General features: G+C 38.1%; 1 protein-coding gene across 1 annotated transcript; it reads left to right on the forward strand.

Annotated features, from left to right (window-relative positions):
* The first annotated feature begins 22,023 nt into the window (after window positions 1–22,023).
* On the forward strand, window positions 22,024–27,149 carry LOC145988973 (uncharacterized). The gene is made up of 2 exons (XM_083124275.1): window positions 22,024–23,311; window positions 25,345–27,149. Exons 1-2 carry the CDS (start codon window positions 22,024–22,026, stop codon window positions 27,147–27,149), a joined length of 3,093 nt encoding a protein of 1,030 aa, XP_082980401.1.
* The last annotated feature ends 562 nt before the right edge of the window (window positions 27,150–27,711 follow it).

Consider the following 27,711-nt stretch of genomic DNA (forward strand, 5'->3'; position numbering starts at 1 on the left):
TTTCTGTATTTTTACTTCAAGATTACATAAAATACTCTGCAAGGTTTTTGTGTGGAAGTTATTCACCTCCTTTCAGAGTGGTTCTTGCACAATACAGTAGTCGGTCAACATCTGAAAATACAGTTTTGTTTCTTTTGCATTAGATTATATATTTTTCTCATGTTGTGACTAATTCGCGACTTTAAAGTCGCATATTAAAGCGACAATAGTGGGCACACGGAGACTCAAAGTAGGCTTCACCCAAAGTATTTCAAGTTTGCTGGAGGAAAAACTAAATTCACCACAGTTCAAAATAATATTGTGCTTTTTCATTGACCATATTTACAATTAATAGCGTGCTCGCTAAAAATACCATGTTAGGGAATATAAATATGTAAGTTATGCTAGCAAATGCATTTAAAATTCATGAAACAACTGGGAAGGAGAAGAAAGAATCCTCAAAAATTATAAACAATGCAAAAAAGACGGCAAAAAACACTGAAAATTTACCTAAAAGCCAAAACGGCCGAGAAATGCCACATAAAAACAATGTTTTCTGGTTCTAAGTAAAGTGAAACGGGCTAACTACTGTAAGGTTTAGCATTGTCTTCAAAGCCCAGAAAAAAATGGTTTGTCAACTTCCTAGTCCTAATAATAACTATATAACTTCACGTATATAAACAAACTAAGCACTGATGCAACATTAATATGTTTGTTTTGTTTTTTTGAGGTTTGGTGAATGTCAAAGTATGTGCGTGGCACTCGTGCAATAATTGGTTCTTATATTTTATTCATGATGTAAATTTTCAGCATCTATGTAAAAAACAAAGGAAGCAATGATTCAATATTTAAAGAGTTTCTTCAATTTTACTAATAAAAATATACGTGGGCCTCTGAGGCTCCCTCTCTCACGTAAGTAAGTAAGTGTCTCGTACGGCTCGAGTAAGATTAGGTTCAATTCATAATAGTTTACATCGTGGTCCTATTACACAGAATGGTATACTGTGAATAATGATATTGGTATACGATATCAACTTTACTTGGACTTCTGGACATTCTTGAATAGAAGGGAACCTTAGCAGATACTTGAGGAAAATACGCAGCTAATCACTCAAAACAAAGGGCGTTTACAATAAAGTTTCCGTCAGTAGTTTTGAAATCAAGTAGCTATTTAAAAAAAGATATTGCTTAGTGACTGGCAAATTTTGTGGACGAATACTGGTATTGAATGCAGTAAAATAAACTATTCCATACACGAAAGAATTCCAAATGAATGCTGGTTCAAACATATTCGACTCTCCCAGAGTTCCCTCACGACTATACTATCACACTATCGTTGCAGCTCACCTTTGCAAGAATTTTGAACCTTCACCAATTTGTTCGTGTTGTGAACACATTGCATCACCGAACCATATTATATTTCATGCAGGCTTCATGAAACATGCAGATATCAATTTGTACAGGACTTACACAGGGTATAAAGCGACACTGACACGAAATTTGTCTACTGACTTCATCTTCATCCTAAGTGATCAATATTCTTGCAAATTTCATTAATTCAAAAATAATGTTATAAATGTGTTATGAAATGGCCTAGTTGTTGAGTAGAAAAGTTTTGTGTATACATACTACATGCACCTGGGTATATATGGACAATAATGTTACTTCATAGATTTGTTAAAATGGTGCATGCATAAAATATACAACCAATAAAGAAAATAAAAAAAATTATTCTTTCCTTTTCAAAGATATACCAGAACACGAAGTACTTACGTTCATGGCTTCTGAATTCAGCAACCAATCTTGTGAGAATGCAGCATGTACATTGTAGCCTAACAAAAATACCCACACCGATTAAAGATATCTCTCTGTGTTCGTGATGCTCGAGTCTTCGCGTTTCTCATGCGAAGAAATTGTACCATGTTTCCAATTTCTTTTCCGTAATTTGCGATCTGATCGTTTGTTTATGTAGGGCCTACTTACTCTAGAGATTTCGCAGCTCCTAATCGTTGTTAATATAAGCAAATTGTTTTGGTAACTATAAGCAAACCGAAGTTTATTGACTAAATGTTCTGTTTCCTTATAAAACATACCTAATAATAGACCCGTTCGGCGGGCAAGACAGATAATAATAATTCCCTTTATTACATTACATTACATATTGAATTTTCATTATCATATAATTATAGACAATTATCAACCATAAGCAACCAATATACACGTATTACAGCTATTCAATACATGTAATAAGGGGGGGGGGGAACCTCCGAAGTAAGCCCGCCTCCTCCCGCATACATTCGAGGGTATTGTCTTATTGTCCTTGTTCCTAAAAATATACCAGGACGTCAGTTGCTCCGAATTTGACGGTTCCGACTTTATTTTCTCTATTTATTAATATTTGATTGCATTTTAAAATAGGTATAATAATAAATTGTGATGCTATACAAAGGAATATATACATGACATAATTGATGTATACAATACTTTATGTGATATTATTTCTGTTCTGCCAGAACAGAGGACATGAACCTCGTGACTGACATTACATTACATTACATGTACACATGTTTTTTTAACCAATTGTGAATAGTGTGAATATAACATTTTCCATTATTGTACTGTTTCTAATTTCGACTCTTATGTTTACATGGTAGGACAGCATTAACAATATTTAAAAAAAAAATATTTTTAACAACATCATCAAGAACATCTTCAATAACATTCTCAATAACGTTTCCCGGGCAGTGAGACAGGCATGCATAATCTCGGAGTGGCGGGCAAGACAACTTCAAGTCGGCTTGAAGATCTTGCACGTTTAGCGTTCGGCGGGCGGAAGTTGACTTCACGTCTTAAAAAGCGAAAGCGTCCGGCCATTCAGACGGGTTAAAGCCATCTTGCAGCCGGAGGAAGTCAAGGAAAAGTTGACTCGTTTCGTCTGCACACGATCTTGCAAGATGGCGGCGTCCGTGGTGATATATGCGATTTGGGATAATGTTATTGCGGAGATGGCTATAGTTATACTTGGCGATGTCTGACAACATTCTTTGTACTCAAGATAAATACTTTGAAAATGTTGAAATATTGGTTTGAAGTGAGAGAAGTTCATTGTTTTATATGAAGACCACGTTCACTGAATATCTCGTCTGCTTCAAAGAACGAAGAGCGTTATTTCGACACAAGATTTGAACAATACAATCTACTTTAATGAATGCTAAGTATATATCCATAATGAGATACATAATGAGACCTAAAGTGGTAACATTTTTTTCTATTCAGAACAAATATTTTGATTGAACTCGGAATATTATGAAGCTGAATATGAAAATGAACTCAAAATTGATTTCAATTACTTAAATACAATTAATCGTATGACAAAAGATGATATACGAGGGTCACTATTTATATTTTGAGCCTTGGCAACACTGATTGAAGTTAGGCGCGATTTGACGTTTGCACGGAATCGTCTGGCATTATTGACCATAACGTACTTCAAATGTTTTGTCAATAGCTTCATTTGTGTTGTTTATGTTGCCTTGGAGATTGCGCGACAACAATAAAATGGAATTAACTCGTGAACATTTTCGTGAAATGATTTTTTACGATTTTCGACGTGGATTATCAAGACAAGAGTGCATCGATCAACTTACTTCCACATTTGGCGATGAAGCCCCATCCTTTGCCACTGTGAAACGCTGGTATAACGAATTTAATCGTGACCGCCATTCGCTCACCGACGAGATTCGCGAAGGTCGTCCAAAATCAGTTGTTGTTCAAGAAAACATTGATGCTGTGCAAAACCTAATACTGCAAGATCGTCATGTGACATACTGTGAGATTGAGGCAACCATAGGCATTAGTTCCACCAGCATATATAAAATATTACATGATCATTTAGCTATGAGAAAGGTATGTTCTCGTTGGATCCCACACAATTTGACAAAAAATCAAAAAGACGCTCGCGTCAATTGTCAATTGGTGCAAACAAATGCTCAATAAATACAATCGTGGTGCTTCAAAAGACGTATATAAGATTGTAACAGGTGACGAATCATGGATATATGCATATGAGCCGGAACGTAAACAGCAGTCGACTGTATGGGTGTTTCAAGATGAACCCAATCCAACAAAAGTTGTTCGCGCTCGAAGCACATCGAAACAAATGGTCGCCTGTTTTTTCGGGAAAACTGGTCATGTGGCAACTGTGCCTTTAGAACGTAGAACGGTCAACTATGAATGGTACACAACAATTTGTTTGCCAGAGGTCTTCGGTCAAATACGGAAAACAAACAAACGCCGTCGGATCATTCTTCATCAAGACAATGCCAGCTGTCACACATCTCGTCTAACAACCGACTTTACGAACAGTCAAAAAATCGAATTGATGGGTCATCCGCCGTACAGTCCTGATTTGGCACCCAATGACTTCTTCTTGTTCCCGAATGTCAAGAATAAATTGCGTGGACAACGATTTTCGACGGCGGAAGACGCCGTTGATGCGTTCAAAAACCATATTATGGAGGTGTCTCAAGAAGATTGGAAAAACTGCTTTGACAAATGGTTCGAACGAATGCAAAAGTGTATTGACCATAAAGGAGAATACTTCGAAAAACAATAAAGCAGTTTTCAATGCCAAATTCCTGTTTTTTCATTGTTAGGCTCAAAATATAAATAGTGACCCTCGTACCATATTTACCCCCTTTCCGAGAATAGTAGCTATTTTTTTCATTCTTTCCTAAATATATTTATTCTCCGTAATTTTCCCCATTGCAGCTTGTATGCTAGTTGTTGCATTCACTAGTTTTATCCACAGACCGGGTGTGACTTTTTTTTTTTTTGTCGTCCGGCGATTCAGCTGAGATGATCTCAAGCCGGAAGTTGGTAGTCACGTGTTTCCTCTCAGATGCATTTTGCAGTTGTCTGGCTCGCCGAATGGGGCTAATATGTGATATAATGATGTGAAGGTTTTAGTAAATGTCAGTAAAAATTATAGAAATGCCCATTGCTTTTAAATGTTTAACTGGACTTCAATCTTACAAACTCAATGTATTATAAATAGGTTTGAGAGAATTTGCCTCTAATTTTTGACTTATAAAACGAACGAATTTACGAAATTGCAAATTTATTTTCTTTCTACTTTTCACAGTTTTCGTTCGGACATGGTATCAGTACATATGATATTTTGTGGGTAAATATATTGGGACTTTCCAACCTAGATTATATTCAGATAAAATAGCAGACTTTTTCACCCATATTTCCGTTCCCATACAAAACACAAGAACTTTCTACCAACAGTGGAAGGAAGTTTTCGATTTGGCGGACAAAATTAACTTCAGTACACCACCCGCACCCCCTCAAAGCGCGAGAAGAAAGAGAGAAGTGCAACACATTACCATTCTCTCCTTGGATTTTTATAAAACAGGAATCTCCACACCTCCATTCCCAATACACTATGGTACAGGAGCGGTTACTGATATTGTTGCAGTGTTGCACAACGACCGGATATTTTACAATGAAATTTCATACTTTTTGTTAGTATATCTTTTCATTTGTTTTCCTATTAAATATATTGAACATAAACAAACAGTTTTGCCTTTCATTGCTTCATAAAGCAAATTCAACTACGATCCGTTAAAAAAGAGGAGGCAACCTGCGAGATTTCACAGTGTGTGATTAGACGCACAGGTAGGCGTTGCAAAGCGGGAGCAACGCCCTGATCTCTACAGCGAGGAGTGAGTATTGGAGCGAAGTTCAACGCTGTTCTTCCTATCCTCTGCTTCAGTCGGCTTGGTCGTTGCAGTGGGTTTACAACACACCAAGGTCAGGCGACCCGTTTCGGATCCACCGGCGGGTGAGGGAAGAAGAGGACGGACCAGCAATAAACGCTGGGATTCAATTCTCACTGTCCTGTGTCGTAGAGCAACAGACAAAATGTCAACTTTAGGCAAAGATAAATATCTTCTTTTGGGGAGAACCTTAACCTAATTTAAGTTATGTGTGATACCGATACCAATGCTTGAACCTGTAACAATTTGATTTGTTGTCATGTGTATTCATCAAATATAGCATTTATAAGCAATAACGTCTACTGTATCCGTACAAAAATCAGTATGGTGAAACAGTTACGGCAATCGCAAACATTTATGGTCCTCCGTGCGGTCGGATGCCATTGTGGACGTTATCAAGTGCGTAGTTTGTGATGTGAAAAACAGTCATTGCAGTACAGTTATGTGCGTGTCGCTTCAAGAACACACTCGGTACATTCGGTTAGTGTATTACACACAGTGAACAGCAGCATTATTGTGTATTACATACATTGGACATAGCAGCATACGTATATTTCTCAGTACGGGAACTGAGAAAGTTACATGAACATTTCGGGCGTGGCACATTTCGCGCGCAGTTCATTTCGTCGCGGCCAGCAATTCTTCTCGTGTTGCAGCCACTATCAACAACGGAGCTCCGAGCAGCCTTGTTGACGTCTGGAGTCAGGAGCAGCAATCAGCTGTACAAAGGTCAGTCATTTCTGCTAACACAACACCCACACAAGCTCCATTCCTTCCCTCTTGTTTCTTTCCCTTCCTTTTACAATGAATCAAGAAGCACGGAAGAAATTAATACGACAGCGCGGAGTTGTAAAGGGGCAACTTACACGTTTGTTAGAATTCATTCAGAACTTTGAGGAAACTCAAAATATTGAGGAGGTGAAATGCCGTGCTCTGTATTTATCAGATGTTTGGGCAAAATTCAATGAAGTGCAAACACAGCTAGAACTCGAAGACGACGAGTCAGAAGAACATGAAACTTACCGCATTGAAGTTGAAGAGTTGTACTTTCAAATAAAGGTTCAAATGCAAAACATAATTTCTAAACATGCTGCAATCAATAATCGGGGTCAAGAATCGCTAATCAGAAATTTACAAATAAAGACAACCAGCTCAAGCTACCTTCGATTTCTCTTCCTACTTTTGATGGTAGTTACGACAAATGGTTAGGGTTTTCGGATACATTTGTAGCCTTGGTGCAGAATAATGACACCTTATCTGCAATTCAGAAATTCCATTATTTGAAATCAGCTGTTAAGGGTCAGGCACTACGCTTAATCCAGAATTTGCCAATCACTGAAGGCAATTACACAATAGCTTGGGAACAGCTAGTTCAGCGCTATGAACACAAGAAGCTCATAGCGGCAACACACATAAAGGAACTCTTGCACATTCACTCAGTTAGTAGGGAAAATGCGTCAGATTTGCGTCACTTCGCAAATACCATTACAAGCAATCTTTCGGCATTAAAGGCATTACAGTTGTCGCAACCTTTAGAGGATGTAGTATTATTGCAGCTCTTCGTATCTCAATTAGACATGCAAACAAGACGTGATTGGGAATTAACTCACACTGAGCAAGACTTCCCACCACTATCAGAATTCTTTACATTTCTCGAGCATAAATGTCAAGCTCTAGAAACTATCAAACCGCAAATCAGCCAGACACCAAGGGATAATAAATTCAGTGACACAAGGACCAAACAAAACAAAACTACACAGCAGTCACATTCATATTTGGCTTCTTCATCAAATGCATGTTTGTATTGTAAACAACAGCCTTCTCATTTTCTGTATGCATGCCCAGGTTTTCTCAGTGCAAATATACATCAAAGGAGACAGTGTGTGCGTGAAAACAAGTTGTGTTGGAACTGTTTGAAGCCACATCGAAGCAAGGACTGTAAATCAGGCAATTGCAGAGCATGTTCACAGAAGCACAACACTTTGCTGCACGATGATCAACGGAAGCTCGGTGCTGTTCGAAGGGAAACACAGAACAGACACACCGACACCCAAGGCTCAGTGGCGGAGAGTGAGACTCACAATCGGGAGAATACGCAAGCATCATACTGCAGTTTCAAGACCACACACACATCGCATGTTCTACTTTCAACTGCTTTGGTACAAGTGAAGGATACGGACGGAAGATTGGTCACATGTCGTGCCTTACTAGATAATGGAAGTCAATCAAACATCGTAACGGAGGAAACCGTACAAAGACTGCGTCTCAAGAAACAAAGGGCCTACATTCCAATTCATGGGATAAATAACTCAACGTCGGAAACTCGCTTCAGTGTGAATGTGAACATTTCATCACTCGCGAATGACTTCTCAACTACAATCTCTTGTTCAGTTCTGCCAAAAATCACTGGAGATATGCCTGCAGAGCACATAAACTACGATACATGGGATATTCCAACGGACATCGCACTGGCAGACCCCACATTCAACAAACCTGGCAAGATAGACATTCTTTTGGGCGCAGGGCTTTTCTACTCCATACTGAAGCCAGAACGGCTAAAGTAGTATAATTGATGCTATTATGAGCGCACTTATAGCGTAGAAAAGAAGAGCTCATATGATTAAACAGCCCGATTTGCCTACACTTAAAACTATGCCAAGATGCCCTTATTCCCCATTTCTTCAAGTGTGATATGCTCTCAATCCCAAGAATCTTGAATCCTAGTGTAGAAAAGAAGAACCCGAAATAGGCAGTTTGCCCACACTTAAAACTATGTCAAGATACCCATATTTCCCAATTCTTCAAGTGTGATATGCTCTTAATCCCAAGAATCTTGAATCCTAGTGTAGAAAAGACGAACCCTCAATAGACAGATTTGCCTACACTTAAAACAATGTCAAGGGGGGCATATACCCCAATCGGCCATGTGTGTACATATTTAAATCTAAAGAATTTTGAGCCCTAGTGTAGAAATGAAGAACTCCCCTCAGACAGATTTGCCCATGTGTTCAAAGGCTGAATTTCTCAGTTTGTTGTCCATAAACTTGTCAAAAATATGCACCCCTTGATATTGTTTTGACTACACTTAAAACTAGGTCAAAAATGTTTATATTCTCATGCTCTACAACTTACGGATCAATACAATGGGACAGGGGCAGGCAAGAAGTTTCATGTTCTTTCTAATCTTTGATCAGTTTCATGTCCCGGCCAGCAATAAATTATGCACGCCTGGGAGATTTTATATGCTAGCATGCATGAGATAAAATCTACACTGTGCCCTGTCAGGGAAAATTGCCATGCCATCATGCTATTAACTCCAATTTACTGGAAGAGCATAAAACTTCACTCTTGCATGTTATCATATATGCCTGAATTGGATTCAGGTTTTGCCTTGTTCTGATAATATATACCCGAGTGAGATTTACAGAATATTCATTGCACAGTTCAAAGTCCAACTTTGAATTGTATTTAGCTGATATAGAGCTCATAACTCCTGGGTTCTGATATTCAATGTGTATTGCATGTGGACATACTCCCATGGCTTATATGCTTTGTAATCAAGAGGCTTCTGTGTTTGAGACCTCCCCTGATGGCAAAGTGTTAATATTGTTGCCTTGTAAACAAGAGCTCTGGGTTTGAGTCCTGGTAAAATGTGAGGCCTCCCCTGATGGCAAAGTGTTAATATTGTTGCCTTGTAAACAAGAGCTCTGGGTTTGAGTCCTGGTAAAATGTGAGGTCTCCTCTGATGGCAAAGTGTTAATATTGAAGCCTTGTAAACAAGAGCTCTGGGTTTGAGTCCTGATAAAATATGTAAGATTAAAATACATGTGGCAAAATAATATCTCCACACGTGAGATTTTGAGAATATTCACTGCTGAGGTTTGAAACCTGGTAAAGTGTGTTATACAACAGCATAATAGAGCAAAATTATTTCATATTGGGGATCACCAGAGCCTAGTTACTGCTGTTGTCTGGGTATAAAAGCACCAGCTCAGCCACTAACTGCTGTTACAATTGTTTTGGCATATTGTCCATAGTTCTGTTTTTTTGGACCAAGAAATTTTATATAAACAAACAATAAAAATGCCAAATCAAAAATATTGCAATCAGTGTAATAAAAATATATATCTAGCTCTAATTGGTCTAGACACCGGCATATTTGTGACCCTAAGAAATGCAGAAATGCCACAAAAATGTGTCCAAGATGCCATAAAATATTAAGCAAGGCTTATTACAAATGGCATAAGTGAATTTATTATGAACAGTCATCAACATTGCCCCCACAACCATCTACATCTGGTCTGAAAAGGAAGCATGAAACATCTGTTAATGCTGGACCGGCAAAGCAGCCACGCTATGCACCACCTATCCATAGCAGTTTTAATGGCCAACTTAGGGATCACCGGTTTGTATCAGAGCCAAAATGTGACATTAAGAATTTTTTGAACACTATAAATTCTGATGTGCAGGCAATTCTAAATGCACAAAATGGCTCTTATAAGCTGTCCCTCAAATTGTTTACACAATATAAGAAGCCAAATGGCACAAAATTTACACAGCCCCACATAACAGAAACTGTACCGGTATATTCAAATGCAAATTCAGACAAAATAATAAGCAGTTTGATAGATCAATTGAATATTAAACACTCTGAATTTGCTGGAAAAGAGTCAGGATGGAGCCTATGCGGATCTCCACACAAGTTATATGTTAATATTTCTGAATTCAGCCCATTACAAGGATCTACATATCTGCCATTACCTGCAAATATTAAAAACAAAAGAGCCGTGGTTAAGATAAAAAATAATGATGAGAAATGTTTTCTGTGGTGTATTTTAGCTGCTTTGTATCCAATTTCAAAGGATCCTCAGAGAATAACTTTTTATAAACAACATGAAAATGATTTTGATGATGCAATGGAGGGTTTAGAATATCCAATGTCTGTTCAGAATATTGATATATTTGAAAAAAGGCCAGGGATATTAATGGTAAACAATTATCTATTAATGTATTTATTTGTTCTACTGGCCGTGGCAATTGCTTGATAGCACCTCTCAGAATCAGTACATTTGATGATGATTCTGCTGTTCCGATTGATCTGCTCTTAATTGAAGGGGATGATACACACCATTATACTCTGATACAAAATCTTGAAGCTTTAGTCAGAACACAACTAGACAAATTTAATAGAACATTTAAGTTGTGCCGAAGATGTTTAACTGTATTTGATGGTCAAAAAATGGTAAATGGGGTTCGTGAAAAAAATGCAGAAATTGCTAAAAACAAGTTAATTGAGCATCTGAAATACTGTGGCAACCATAAACCTGTTCATATGGTGATGCCTAATCCAAGTGAAAATGCCAAATTCAAAAAATTTGAAGCCTTGTTGGAACACCCAGCATATATAGTCTGTGATTTTGAATCAAACCTCAAACCCCTTGCATTCTGCAGCCCAGATCCTGAGGAATCTTCAAATACATCATACCAGTTACATGAACCTTCTAGTTTTTATTATGTGATTGTACAGGATGGTGTTGTTAGTAAAGAATATTTATACATGGGAGCAGATGCCATCAAAGAATTTGCACATAGAATAGAAAATGAGTGCCATGACATAGCATCTAATGTCTTATTAAAATCAAAACCCATGTTGCCTTTAACAGAGGATCAGATTGAAGATTTCAACAATGCAGAAAAATGCCCGGTATGTGATTGTGAATTTTCAGATACAAATATCAAGGTGAAACACCATTCTCATACAGATGGTAAATTCTTAATGGCCCTCTGTAATAGCTGTAATATTAAGATCCAGAGACCAAAATTTGTCCCTGTATTTTGCCATGGTGCATCCAATTATGATTTTCATCATCTGATCAGGTACGAGGGGTTTGACAAGCAGAATTTAAATATTTTAGCAGAAAATAATGAGAAATATATAGCCATTAGCAAAATAATTAAAGTTAATGGTGTTTCTATTCACTTAAGATTTCTTGATTCATACAGAATTTTATCGGCTAGCCTGGCTACACTGGCCACTCAATTATCTGATGATCAATTCAAAATCACATGTGCTTTGTTTCCAAATCAGGACCTGAAATTAATTAGGCGGAAGGGTGTATACCCATATGATTATGTTACAGATTTTTCTAAATTTGATGAGTGTTCTCTGCCACCACAACAAGAGTTTTACAGCAAAATCAGAGCATCTGGAATTACTGATGATGATTATCACCATGCCCAGTTGATGTGGAACAATTTAAAATGCCAGACATTTGGTGATTATCACAAGGCATATTTAAAACTTGATGTGACCCTCTTAGCTGATATACTTCAGGCATTTAGAAAATCTTCCATGGAAAATTATAAGCTGGATCAAATGTATTTTTAGAGTGCTCCGGGCCTAGCATGGTCTGCAATGTTTTTAAACACTAAAATGCAATTGGATCTGATCCAGGATCAAGATATGTATCTGTTTATGGAACAATGTATAAGAGGAGGCATGGTGCAATGTTCTCAGAGATATGCCAGAGCAAATAACAAATATATTCCTGATTATGATCCAGCACTGCCATCAAATTATATACTTTATGTGGATGCAAACAGCCTGTATGGTTATGCTATGATGGATAAACTGCCATATGCAGGGCTTGAGTGGGTTGAAGATTTCAACATTGAAGATCTTCAGGATTTTGATGACAGTAACTATGGCCTGTTCTTAGAGGTTGATCTGACAATTCCAGATAATTTACACAACACATTTTCTGATCTGCCCCCAATTCCTGAGGTTGAGTGCTCACCTGGCTCTAAACAGAAGAAATTGATGATGACTCTGGAGCCAAAACAGGATTATGTCATATATTACAAAAACCTCCAGTTCCTGATGAATCATGGTGTTCAAGTGACCAAAATTGGCCAAGTTTTGAGGTTCAGGCACTCAAGATGGTTGAAACCATATATTGATACAAACACAGAGCTTCGAACATCTGCAATGAGCCAATTTGATAAGACCTTGTTTAAATTGATGTTCAATTCTGTGTATGGCAAAACAATAGAAAATGTCAGAAAACATATTGATGTTAAAATAATTACTGACCCCAGCCGGAGCAAAAAATTGATAGCAAAGCCCAACTTCAATTACAGAAGAATTTATGATGAGCATATGGCACTTTTTAATATGAAAAAAACAAAGATTAAGTTTGATAAGCCTATTTATGTAGGGGCTGTGATATTGGAATTGGCCTAATTACACATGTTAAAATTGTATTATAATGTGTTGAAGCCTTTTTATAAGGATCGTGTAAAACTGATGTACATGGACACAGATAGTTTTGTTCTTGATATTCAAACAGAAGATGTTTATCAAGATATAGCACAGCCTGAATTGTTTAAATATTTTGATACCACTGAACATTCAAAAATTAAACCCCACAACAAAAAGGTGCCTGGCAAGTTAAAAGATGAGACACTTGGTGATGTTATTGTGGCATTTGCTGGGTTAAGGGCCAAGATGTACAGTTTTGAAACATGTAGTGGTGCTGTTGCCAAAAAGGCCAAGGGCATTGGCAGAGTGACTGTAGACAAAGAGCTTGAATTTGAAGATTACAAAAATTGCCTCAAATCATGTAGCACAATCAGAACATCAGAATCCAGAATTCAGAGTGTGGATCACTTGTTGACTAGCAATATTGTAAGAAAAGTGGCTCTGGACCCACATGATGATAAGAGATGCATTTTGTCATGTGGCATACATACTCTACCATGGGGGCATTGTGATTTGAAAAGTGGTAATCAATGCCCAATTACAGAGCATGATTTGAAATAAATAAACATGCCTATGAACTTATTTGGGTTCAAAAAACAGGCTATTATGGACCTGCCAACACCACAACCCTCTTCTGATATAATATCTAAACTAAGTGCTTTGTTAATTATTCATCTGAACAGCATACTTACAGATGTTGATGATGAAACAGGTAAAACATTGTACATATTTAACAATAATTTAAATCATTACCAATTACCTGTAGGTGGTCAATTGCAATTTATTACAACCCCTGAGGGTAATGTCAAAATTTCAATAGGGAGAAATATTTATAGAATTAAGCAATCAAACATGGTTTCTGGCACTGTATATACTGTTTCTGCTGGTGACTGCTTATATATTGAGGTCCCGGGATCATATGACAAGCTTATACCTTTTTTTATAGAATTAAGAATCAGATATTCAATAATAAATAACCACTAAAACAAAAATGCCTAATGATATATTTGGCCATACAAGGCATGAAGATCACAGTGATGAGATTTTGATGCTTGATGTCAGAGTCAAGAAATTAAGAAGTGATTTACAAGCTTTACAAACCACACTCAATGCCAGTCTTCAACTAGAAATTACAAATTTGCAATCACAATGCATGGACGCTCTTCTTAAAATTGATTCTGAACTCAAATTGCTGCTTCAAAAATATACTGACTTGGCCACATTGGATAATTTTCAAAGTTTAGAAGAAGCTGTAGCAGCTCTTCAAGCCAAATTTAAGACCCAGGCCACCAACTCTGAGCAATTGAAACAACAATTGGAAGAGCAGATTAATAATGTCCAGACACAGCTCCAAACAATTGTCAAAAGCATAAAACCACAAGAAGATTTTGATCTAGTGATTTCCACTCTAAAAGAACAGATTCAATCACTGGAGATACCTAATGTGGACCCTCTGAACAATGCCATAGACGAGGTTAAAGAAAAAATTGAGACACTTGAAAATTTTATGAACAACTTGCCATCTTCTGATGCTTTGAGTGCAATAACTCGGAGTGTTGCCAACATTAAGCTGCAACTTGAAACATATGAAGATTTTGGAAAAATTCAAAGTACTATAACCCATCTTGAGGTTACAATAGCAGCAGTGCAAAGTGATTTGACAAATGTACAAGAATCTCTAGAAACCCGAATGCCTGGTATTGTAGACACACTTGTCAGTGTCCAGCAACAGATCACAAAGCTTGAAAACCTCAACACTGAATCTGAGCTATCTCATTTTCATCACTTGATCGATGATATCCAAACAAAACTTGAAATTTTACAACAATCAACACCCACTCAGGCAGATATAGCCCTGCTCCAAAATGCTATGCAAAATGTGGCTGATGCTTCTGAATTAAATAATGTGAAATTGGCACTTGAATCTTTGCAAAATACTGTAACAAATCTGCCTACATCACAGGAAATTAAAAATATTAAGAGAGCTGTGAATCGCATATTGAAATCAGAAGATATCAAGAATATCCAGACAGAGATCAAACAACTTACTCAGACAGTGGCCACTCTACCAACTAATCAACATATTAATGAACTGCATGCCCTGTTTGAGGATATCAGAAGACAGGTCCATGATCTTACTGCTCAAAATTCAAAATTGGCAGTTATTGAAAATTTGCAACAAATTGTAGCTAATATCAAGCAACAGCTAGGGACCATGGAATCCAATCAAGCAAATGCTCTGTCTGTTTTTGCCACCCAGCTTCAAGAGATTGTGCAACAATACAAGAAACTTGTTGTGGACATAAAAATCAAGCCAGGCCATGATGATGTTGTTAGGACTATTAATGAGCACCTTGAATCTGTAACAAGCAGATTGCTTACAGCAGAAAAAGAAATAACAGGCATAATCGAGAATCCTAAACATACAGTAATTCTTGAATTGTACAGCATCCCCAACAAAGAATATGATTCACCATTTACACCAGGTGGCAAAATATATATATGCTGTCCCCTGCACAATTTTATTACCAGTTTTTTGTTGGGGGCACACTGAGACCAATCAAGATCAAATATTGGCTACAACCACAGGCACACCACTACCCTACCTTATCAATAACAAATGCTGACAACAAACAAAAAATCACCAGTGTAGAGTTAGAGGATTTTACAGATCCCAGTACATTAGAAACATCTTATGCTGAAGATGATGGATCTCTGGAATTTCATATACAAATAGGAGACAAATTATATTTAGAAAATCCTGTAGTATCAGCTGCTGAACACCCCATAGTTGCAATATTCTTGTTTACATATTATGTCTAGACAAATTATTGTTGATGAATTACACAGACAAGCCAAACATAATTATAAGAGACTGCCAGTAGTTACAAAAGGCATAGATGATTTATGGCAGAGCGACTTGATTGAGATGGCAAGTGGACAGCTGAAAAACTTAAACAAAATCAACAAGGGCTACAAGTATCTACTCACTGTAATAGACACATTTTCAAAATTTGCCTGGGCTGTGCCACTCAAATCCAAGACTGGAAAGTGTGTTACAGAAGCCATCAGGACAATCATCAATCAGAATGGAAGATCACCGCGCTATATGCAAACAGATAATGGCAAAGAATTTTATAATTCTGTGTTCCAACAATTTATTAAAAGCCAGTCAATACAACATTATTCGAGTTACAGTGATCTCAAGGCCTCAATTGTAGAGAGATTCAACAAAACCCTAAAAAATCTTATGTATAAACAATTTACACTTCAAGGTAATTATAAATGGCTTAATATTCTTCCAGAACTTCTACATAAATATAACAACTCGGTCCATTCCACAATCAACATGAAACCCTCTGAAGTAACTTCATCTGATGAGCAAAAATTGATCAGGACTGTTTATTATCCTAGATACCAGCCAACAACAAGAAAAGCCAAATACAAGGTGGGTGATCAAGTAAGAATCAGCAAATATAAGCACTTATTCAAAAGAGGCTTTACAAGAAACTGGAGCACTGAATTATTTACAGTGGTTCAAATTAAACCTGGGACCCTTAACACATATATAATAAAAGACCACCGAGGAGAAATTCTCAAAGGCCGGTTCTATGAGAAGAACTCAACAAAACTAAACAGCCTGCCACATATCTCATAGAAAAAATCATCCGAAGAAAAGGCAACAAGTTATTTGTCAAATGGCTAGGACTTCCAGAACACAGCTGGATCGATGCAGACAAAGTGATACTATGAACACCTGGGATGTTATAAAGAGGCTGCCAGAACCTGAACAGCAGATTAAGAGAAATGGCAAGTTGCTGCCTGATAATATTAGATGTCTTATTGTTGGGCCATCAGCTTGTGGTAAAACTACACTAATGATTGATAATTTTTTATTGGCACCCAACTGGTTAGACTGGAAAAACAGGCACTTGTATGTTTTCTCTAAGAGCTTGGAACAATTAAAATATCAGCAGCTGATGAAGCTATATGATGGACTGGATATTGCCACTTTTGAATCAGATGTTAAGCCACTTCATGAATGTCTCGATAATTCTGTTGTTGTGTTTGATGACATTATACTGGATAATCAAAACAAGGTTAGAAATTTCTTTACACAGGGCCGACACAAAAATATAGATTGCTTCTACCTGGCACAGACTTTTTCTAAAATACCGAAGCAGCTGATCCGAGACAACAGCAATTTTATATGTGTGTTTCATCAAGATCATACCAACCTCAAACACATACATGATGAATATGTAGGTGGAGACTTGAGCTACAATGATTTTTCCAAGTTTTGCAGTAGGTGCTGGAATCAAAACAGTTATGGGTTTGTCACAATTGATATGACAAGAAAACCCAATAGTGGCAAATACAGAAATAAAATCAACAATTTTCTAGACATTGAAACATATATAAATAACCATGAAAAGGCCAATCATTGATGATCTTAAATTCAGAGATTATCTTGTAAAAAGATTTAAGGGATGGAAATCAGAGAACCGAGGAATTTATGAACAACACAAACAGACAGAACAGCCTATTATTGATGCTATTAGTGAATTAGGTAAAAATATCAAAACTGTTACAGAGCAAAATCAAAATTTGATCACAGAGCTTGTACCTGTAGCTGCAAGGAACATATTAGATTATCCAATCACCCCACTTTCTAGTATTCATACACCTAGTCCTGTTGCTCCTCGAAGAATTGAAGCTACTCAGGATCCTATTGAATTGGGTCTTCTTGCTCAAAAATATTTAAGCACACCTAAAGACAACAAAGATGAGTTTTTTGGCTTATATGCTGACACAGAGCGTGATGGTAGCATCATACATAGAATTGGCAATTTCAGAGTAACATTTATGGGAGATGATCTAATTGTATATTCAGAATCTCATCTTGGAGAAAAAGGTGGTTTTGTTAAATATCCTGGCACACCTGGATTGTGGGAACTGATGACTAGGAAAAGGCCTGGCAGCTATACAGATCAAGATTATGAGCATTACAAAGAAATATTAATAAAATCAGATGCTCTATACCAGAACAATGATCCCACACAAAAAAGAGTCAAGTTTAGCAGTGGAGCAAAATACAACAACTTAATCAAGCCCATATGGTCACAGATCAAGACTGGCAGTGGAATCAAACAATACAACACCCTGCCTAAAGTTTTGTGTGGGTTGATGATGTCAGGAAACTTGTAGATAGGTTATTGGTGATAGCTGGGGAGGAAAATGCTGGCAACCACAATTTTTACAATGAAAAGGTTGGAATTATGGACATGATAAGCACCAAATTGTCTAATTTTATAGTAAATGACACTAAGGGGATTGGATATCTTATAAAAATTATTAATACTTTACCACCTAAATTTTGGAATATTTCTGAGGGCCGGGAACTGGTTAATGACATTATAAACAAGCTGCCATTTGAACTACACATTCCAGGCTATCAGTATTGTGGTCCAGGCACAAAATTGGAGCATAGATTAAACAGAGGTGATCCTGGTGTTAATCCCCTAGATGCTGCTTGTAGAGACCATGACATAGCATACAACACACATTCTGATCTTGACAAGAGACATGTTGCAGACAAAAAATTAGAAGAGGCTCCATTTGGTAGATTTGTAAGCAGAGATGCTTCTTTGAGTGAGAGAATAGCAGCATTGGGAACCACCATAGCTATGAACACCAAACAAAAACTGGGGTGGGGGTTGTGAATATATATATAATAAACCTAGGATGAAGGCCAAGGGTGTTATGTATCAAATACCTTATGCAGGTCTTAAATCTCTTAAAACTATTGATAGTCTTTTAACCAAAAAGCAGAGCAAGAAAAAAAATTCTTGTATTGCCAAGGGCCATGGTATGAAATTGTTGCTTAGTACCCCCCAATTAAAAAAATTACAACAATCTAGAAAAAAATCACATGTGGGGGGTTTCATATTTACTATCCCGGCCATCTTAGCAGCACTTGGGGCTGTTGGGAGCTTGGCTGGGGGATCAGCTGTCATAGCAAAAACAGTAATAGATGCCAAGAAAAATAGGGCAGAATTAGATGAATTGAAGCGCCATAACCTGGCCATGGAGAAACAAGGCAAAGGTGTTAAGAGAGCCATGAATAAGTTTAAAAAAACAAGAGCCGCTTACAAACCAAGATATTGAAGCTTTAATCAAGCCACTGGGCATCAAAAATTTTAGAGGTGTGTACATGTCTGATTCTTTACCAGAACAACCACTCAACAAAGAGTGTGGCATAGTTAATTTGGATAAGTACAAAAATCAGGGCACTCACTGGATCTGTTATCTTAAATATTTAAAAAATGAGGCATTTGTATTTGATTCATTTGGAGGTGTTCCACCTGAAAATTTAGTAAAATATCTAAAATCAACTAATCTTTATTACAATAATGCCCGTGTTCAAAACTTCAAAGATGTTAATTGTGGACATTTGTGTTTATCTGTTCTTAGATATATGTCACAAATAAATAAACCATCAATTGAAAATTTTCAAAAGGCCCTGTGGTATTTAAAACATCATGGGGGTATTCCATCTCACCAGCCAAAATTCAATATTGAAACTCAAATTACATGATGATATAGTGTATCCCAAAACAATAGCTCTCAGAGCATTTTATGGCATGTACTTGATCCCTAATATTACACACCACAACAACAAAATTGCAGTTGGTGATCAAAATATTGTCATCACTCCAGGGCAGTATAATCTGTCCACTCTAAATGCTCAATTACCCAGAGGTATAGTATTAACTCAAACTTCTGTCACTCACAGAGTAGAGATTGTATCTGCTACAGAAACAGTGGCTCTGGGTACTATAGGAGAGCTGTTAGGCTTTGAGAACAACACAAAACTTGAACCAGCCATCAAACACACTGCTATTAATATACCTAAATTCTTATCCATAGAGACTCTGAATATTCACTGTAATGTGGCCGAGGGTATGATCACCAAATCAAATGGCATAGGCACTCACAAACAAACTGGCATCATTGCAACATTCAAACCTAACTCTGAATTCATGGAGCCGATCATCTACACTCCATCCCCAACATTATATTTTCCTGTGTGCCATAATAGAATAGATAATATTGAGTTGATGGTCACTAATGAAAAAGAAGAATTAGTTGATTTTGCTGGAGCCACAACAACTGCAATCATAGAAATTAATATTTTAATAAAAATACATACAAAGAAAATGGAAAATATTGAGAGTTATGAGCTACAATCATTCCCCCCAAACAGGAGGACATTTGCAAATTTAAATCAACCCAACACAGAAATTGAGGTTGATCTTGATGTAGGGGATGGCTTTATACACCCCCACAGAGCAGATCTATACATCAAATTTGATGTTGTAAAGCTCGATGGTACAGATTATCCGGCAAATTCAAATATAAGATTGGTAGACAATTTTGTGCCACATCTGTTCTCTGAAATTGAGATCAGAAAACATGGTGTTGTTATAAACAGAGTAGATTATCCCGGCATTACCTCCACAGCTTTGGCCACACTAAAATTATCCAAGACCGAGGCATCATACTACAAAATAGGTGGATTTGAAGCTGGTGATAAAATATTATCCAAGAGCCACACAGTGCTGTTCCCCATGCGCCTGTTGCCAGGATTCTTCTCAGATTACAAAGATATTATGTGGAAGGGTGGTTTAAGAATCACATTTAGAAGAGCTGCCAATGATAATAATGCTTTGATGAGGTACAGTTCATTAAACTCTACCGGGGAAGCTCTGCCTAATACCCTACCTGATGAGGGCAAGTGCCTTATTCAGACTATGGAGCTAAGAATCCCGGTTGTTGAATATGAAGCCAGTTATGCTCTTAAATACAAAGCAGATATAATAAAAAATCCACAAGTACCTTTACAATTTTATACATATCAATGTGTACAGAAGCCTGCCACTGGTACTTATTATGAGTTTGATGCTACAAATTCATTCTCCAGTATACAATATGACATGCCGGATTTTGTGGTGGTACTGTTTCAGACTGGAAGACACAATAATCAGGAAAAAAATTCAAGTAAATTTGATAACTGCAACATCAAGAACATATATCTTAAAAATGGCAGAAATGAGGTATTTCCTAGAGAAAATTATAATTTAGACATGTCCAAGGATGATTGATTTCCTTAAATTATATGAAGCATTTACAGCATACAAAAGGGTCACTACTGGCAATACTGACATGTATTACACACCAGATGAATTCAAAGCACAGAGACCCATGTTTGTCATCAACACTTCAAAAAGGAAACAAGTTGTGGTTAATGACAGGACAAACATTAAAATTATCTGTGAATTCCACGATACACTCCCTGATGACACCATATGTAGTGTTATTCTTATAGGGGAAAAATCATATATTTATGATGTAAGAAATGAGAGAGTCACAGAGCAATTCTAGAAGATTTCTGCATATTACCGGACCGGAAGTAAATATAAATGGGTGTGGGTGGGTGAGGGTGGTTTTTGCCTTAGTTTTAAGTGTAGCCAAAACAATATCAAGGGGGGCATATTTTTGACAAGTTTATGGACAACAAACTGAGAGATGTAGCTTTTACACACATGGGCAAATCTGTCTGAGGGGAGTTCTTCTTTTCTACACTAGAATTCAAAATTCTTTAGATTTAAATATGTACACACATGGCCGATTGGGCTATATGCCCCCTCTTGACATAGTTTTAAGTGTGGGCAAATCTATCTATTGAGGGTTCTTCTTTTCTACACTAGGATTCAAGATTTTTGGGATTGAGAGCATATCACACTTGAAGAAATGGGGCTTATAGGCAGCTTGGCATAATTTTAAGTGTGGGCAAATCGGGCTGTTGAATCATATGAGCTCTTCTTTTCTACGCTATAAGTGCGCCAGTTATAGCATCAATTATACTACTGTCTAAGTAGAGAAGGCAATTACCCTGTTCTGCAAGATTCGCAACTTGGATGGATACTAGGTGGATCCATGCCTCAAGAATGCAACTCATCAATCACGGCATGTTTTGCAAGAACAGATGACAGTTTGGAAAAACAACTTGCACGCTTCTGGGAGTTGGAAGGAATAGAGTCACCACACAGATCTAAGGAAGAAGAACTATGTGAAGAGCACTTTAAATTGAATACAACGCGATCCGAATATGGTCGTTTCATAGTACGTCTACATAAACGCCCAAATCATCCACACTTAGGAGATTCAACTCAGCAAGCCATGAGTACATTGGAACAACTGGAGAGAAGATTGAAGAGGCAGCCAGATCTGAGAGAAGATTACAATAACTTCATGAAGGAATACGAGAATTTAAGACACATGAGAAAGTTAGAATCAGACACAGTCAATGATGACACACAAGTATTCTACATGCCTCATCATCCAGTATTCAAGCCAGACAGCAGCACAACGAAGACCAGAGTTGTCTATGATGCCAGCGCCAAAACTACATCTGGAAACTCACTTAACGACATTTTACTAGCAGGTCCAATTCTGCAACAAGATCTGTACTCCATCATTCTACGATTTCGCACACACAGCATAGCATTTACGGCAGACACGGAGAAAATGTTCCGCCAAATTATGGTGCATGAAGATGACTTACCATTGCAGAGAATATTCTGGAGATACTCATCAGACAGCCCAGTAGACACTTATGAACTTTTAACGGTGACTTATGGCACAAAACCAGCTTCATTCCTCGCAACAGCGTGTACACACATGCTAGCCGAACAGCAACAACACGTGTATCAGAATGGAGCAAGAGCTGTAAGGGAAGATGATGATTGTTTATCAGGCAGCGACAGTGTAGAGGATGCACTGAAATTACAACAAGAATTAATCCATCTTCTACGAAGTGGCGGTTTCAATCTTCGAAAATGGTGTTCTAACCATCCCGCACTTTTAGAGGCAGTACCTCATAGCCAGAGAGAATTGCAGTTACCACTTCAGTTAGATAAGGATAAAGGTGTCAAAACTCTTGGTCTACTCTGGGATCCAGGCACAGACAAATTCTTAATCGCCAACAAGGCAGCATCAACATCTGCCCACGCAGCAGAAATAAGCAAAAGAAGAGTAACGTCAATAATCGCTTCAATATTCGATCCTCTTGGATTGGTCAGTCCTGTAGTCATCAGTTTCAAAGCATTTCTACAACAGTTGTGGTTTCAACGCATCGATTGGGACGAGAGCTTACCACCGACGTTATTGCAGCAATGGTTGCAGTTGTATAGAAACCTACGACGCATCAATGATATACGAGTCAGTAGATTCATCTTGATTGAAGGAAAAATCAATGACATACAGCTTCATAGTCCAGCGCAGATAATTCTGCCGTGCGATGCGCGAAACAACTAAAGAAGCAGTGTTGCTAATGGAGCAGATAGAAAAATCGCTGCAGTGCGCCGATGCACAGCTGTTACGTACAACAAGAAAATTAGAGAATTCAGGTCTATTTAACGTTGAGTTTTAAACGTCATGCATTATACCAGGACTAGGATTAATATGTACTAACAAGTGGCTTTGTATGTAGCTACATACATATGGACTAAGAATTCGCAAAATATGAACTAACACATAAGTAAAATTACCAAAAATGCTGCAAAGAAGACTTCTTCATACGATTCCTTATTTGAGTGATTTCAAACAAAATAAATATATATATATATACATATATTATTTTTCATTGCATTAATGCACTGGTGGCGTTCTAACTTTTCACTCCCAAAACCCGTATACACTGGTATGGAACTGCAACGGCAGATAATAACATGCCAACGTGTTAAACCGCTACAATTGCACCATAACACTCCTCCTCAAGCAGTATTATTATTTCCTCTCTGAGATCGGCGACAGTCGGTTGCCTTTGTTGTACATTTACAAAGGATGCCGGCTTCCACAACAACAACAAGTACATATACTGCCACTAGACGATAAGCTGCGCGGCTTTTTCTTTTGTTATGAACCAGGGCCGGCGCTAGTCATTTTGCCTCCCTGGGAGGTGGCGGCTCTATTCGACCCCCCCCCCCCCCGGTCATTACGCAGCAACGGAAAATTGAAAATCAATATATTCCTAACTAAAACATCAAAATATAAAATAAATAAAGAGACTTCTTATGCTATTTCAATACTATTCAGCGCAAAAGAATATCTCGCTCGATAACAGTTTTCAATAGGCTTATTTTTTTCTTCTCTTCAAAGTTTGCCGCTCTTTCGATGGCACGGTACGCCCTCCCCTTCCACCGGCCCTGCTATGAACTTGGTCACCCATCAAAGCATGGCAATTTTAACACAGAAAACAATATGTATTGCATTAAGCAGCGAAAATGACAGCCTCGTCTATGCAATTTCTACAAGAACACGTGCCGGAGCCAGAGTTGAAATGATGTTGGAGCCACATAATTTATTTATTTTGAATAATTCCAAAATTATGAAATATGAACAATTTGTTGCTGCTGTTCGCTGCTCTCTTGCCAAAATGCTTTATTGAGATGCTAACACCATGACTGGCTTCCTCCTTCATGAACTCGTGCACGTTGCTTAGAATTTCCCGAGCTTGGCTATGCAAGGTTTTTGATTTCAACTTCGACAGAACTGGAGGCATTATGGAATTTAACGTTCATTAGCAAACACACACTTTTACATACACACACGCAATACACGCACACAACGTCAAACCGGACAAATACTTAGTATAAAATAAAAATATGGTGCTTCCAATCCAACAAAACTCACCGCCACTTTACCTGCCTTTTCCCCTTCCGTGACAGAAATAGTGCTTCATTATTACAGTTGGCAACACTAGTTACTAGCTAGCCAATGAACATGCACTGCATAAAAGAAGCAAGCACTACGCCGTGCTATATTGCCACATTAGCGTCCGTACCGAACGGTGGGAACCGCGAGCTGGAGCGCTATTCAATTGTTTTCAATGATGTTTGCGCGAGTGTGTCCAGGAATGGAATGACAATATGGCAACAATAGCGAAGGTTTTCGAGCAGGGTAGAACACATGATGCTAAGAGAGAGGGAGACGAAACGAAAATTCGTTTCTACGCAACGGCAAATTTACGTGTGTGGCACTCTACAAAGGCTTACGGTGCAGCAATCTACGTTAGGTCAACAAACAGAAGTGGTGATGTTGCAGTTAAACTTCTTTGCGCCAAATCAAGAGTGGCTCCAGTAAAACAGGTTACACTTCCACGTCTGGAACTATGTGAAGCAGTTTTACTTGCCAAATTAATGAAGAAAGTATTAGCGGTACTCAATCTTGCAATCAGTCAAGTATATTTTTGGACAGATTCGAAGATAGTCCTAGCATGGCTGTCATCGCCACCAAACAAATGGAAAACGTTTATCGCCAACAGGGTGGCACAAGTTCAAGATTCAACAAGTCCTTCACAATGGAGACACGTGTCATCACATGACAATCCTGCGGACCTTGTATCTCGAGGTGTAGAACCGGCCGCATTGCAAGACAATACACTGTGGTGGAATGGACCCACATTCTTGAGTGAAGAATCTTCTTCATGGCCAAATTCTTCGTCACACACAGAGAAAGAAGAAGTTACAGAAGAAAGAAAGGGGGTCACATCACTAGTCATTCAAGTTCCATCGACGACCTTCATCCACAAATTTTCGTCATTATCTAAACTAGTTAGAGTCATTGCCTATTGCCAGCGTTTCATTCACAACACAAAGAATCGTGAAAACAAGAAAACAGAGCAGCTAACAGCAAACGATTTGAGATTCAGCCTGGCAGCAATAATCAAGGCAACACAACAAGATGTTTTCAGAGAAGCATTCCAGGAGCTTCAACGCAATGGACAAGTGGCAAGGGATAGTCCATTAAGAAGTCTCTATCCATTCATAGACGAAAACAGCATGCTTAGAGTAGGTGGGAGACTACAAAATGCTCAAATACCCTATGAGAGCAAACACCAACTTATATTGCCATCAGAGCATCATTTAACAAGACTCATTATACTAGCAGAGCATCAGAGATTACTTCACGCGAGCTCGCAGCTACTGTTGGCCTCACTTCGCCAAAAATACTGGATTCCGAGAGCAAGACAAGTCATCAGGAAGGTTATACATAATTGTTTACCTTGCTTCAAGCTAAACTCATCTGCGTCAGAGCAACTAATGGGTCAACTACCATCAACAAGACTTCAACCAGGTAGAGCATTCCTCAATGCAGGAGTGGATTATGCTGGTCCATTTAATGTGAAATCAGGAAATGCAAGAAGCAAGATTTCGAGAAAATGTTATGTAGCAGTCTTCGTCTGTCTCACTACAAAGGCTATACATCTAGAATTAGTCTCAGATCTAACATCATCTGCCTTTATCGCAGCTCTAAGGAGATTTACTTCAAGAAGGGGAAAATGTAGAAATTTATACAGCGATAATGGAACAAACTTCGTTGGAGCTTACAGAGAACTACAACAATTGCGTCAGCTTTTTGAGTCTCAAAAATTCAAGACTGAAATACACAAGTATGCAGCATCAGAAGAATTCATATGGCATTTCATACCTCCACATGCGCCCCATTTCAATGGCCTGCAGGAAGCAGCGGTGAAATCAATGAAACACCACTTAAGAAGAGCAGCTGGGAATCAGCATTTCACATTTGAAGAACTTTCAACTTTGCTTTGTCAAATCGAAGCCTGTTTAAATTCACGTCCTATCACTGCTATGTCCAATGACCCTACTGACAATAGTTATCTCACCCCAGGTCATTTCCTAACAGGTAGTCCTCTAACATCCTTTCCCGAGCTTCATGTGACACATATAGCAGAAAATCGTCTGGATCGGTGGCAACGGATTCAACGGATCTATCAACACATCTGGCAGAGGTGGTCAAGGGACTATCTCAACAACCTGCAGCAGAGAACAAAATGGACAACAACCAAACCCAATCTCCGACCAGGGATGCTGGTGCTAATGAAGGAAGACCATGTTCCACCCCTCACATGGAGGACTGGAGTCATCGAAGAGGTCTACACAGGATCTGATAAACTTGTGAGAGTAGTGAACGTTCGCACTACTCAGGGTACATTTAAAAGACCAATTCATAAACTTATCCCTTTTCCAACAGAGAAATAATTTGTTGTAGTGTTTTATGTTGATTTAGTAAATCAAGGAGGGGGGAGAATGTTCAGGTTTTAATCATTAATCAGTGTATTTTAGTGGGACTTGCAGCACGCCATGAAGCATCGTGTACAGTTGGCAACACTGCCTCAAGTCAGTCTCAGTCGGCAGCAGTGGAACATTCTACGAAGACGTGCGTGTGTGTTGCGGGAACACAATCTAGTTGTACTTCTTAGTTTGTGTATGTAATCATGTGTATTCATCAAATATAGCATTTATAAGCAATAACGTCTACTGCATCCGTACAAAAATCAGTATGGTGAAACAGTTACGGCAATCGCAAACAACCACAAAATCCAATACATATTGACATAAATTTTGAGTCTTGAGACTGACTCTCTTCCCTCTCGTTTCTGCACCACTGCATGCCACACCATATCTGCTCAGTTGTGTTTAGAATAAATTTTGCCATTTCTTCCTTTATCCAAATCACTTGAAACCGGTTGCGAAACTTAGTGTGGGGAAAAGTTGGAAGGGGGATCAAACTTGTCGGTGGACAAGGCTTTGTAGTGGATAT

The sequence above is a fragment of the Lepisma saccharinum genome, chromosome 6 (assembly GCF_977018435.1).
Source record: "Lepisma saccharinum chromosome 6, izLepSacc3.1, whole genome shotgun sequence".
Classification (NCBI taxonomy): Eukaryota; Metazoa; Arthropoda; class Insecta; order Zygentoma; family Lepismatidae; genus Lepisma; species Lepisma saccharinum.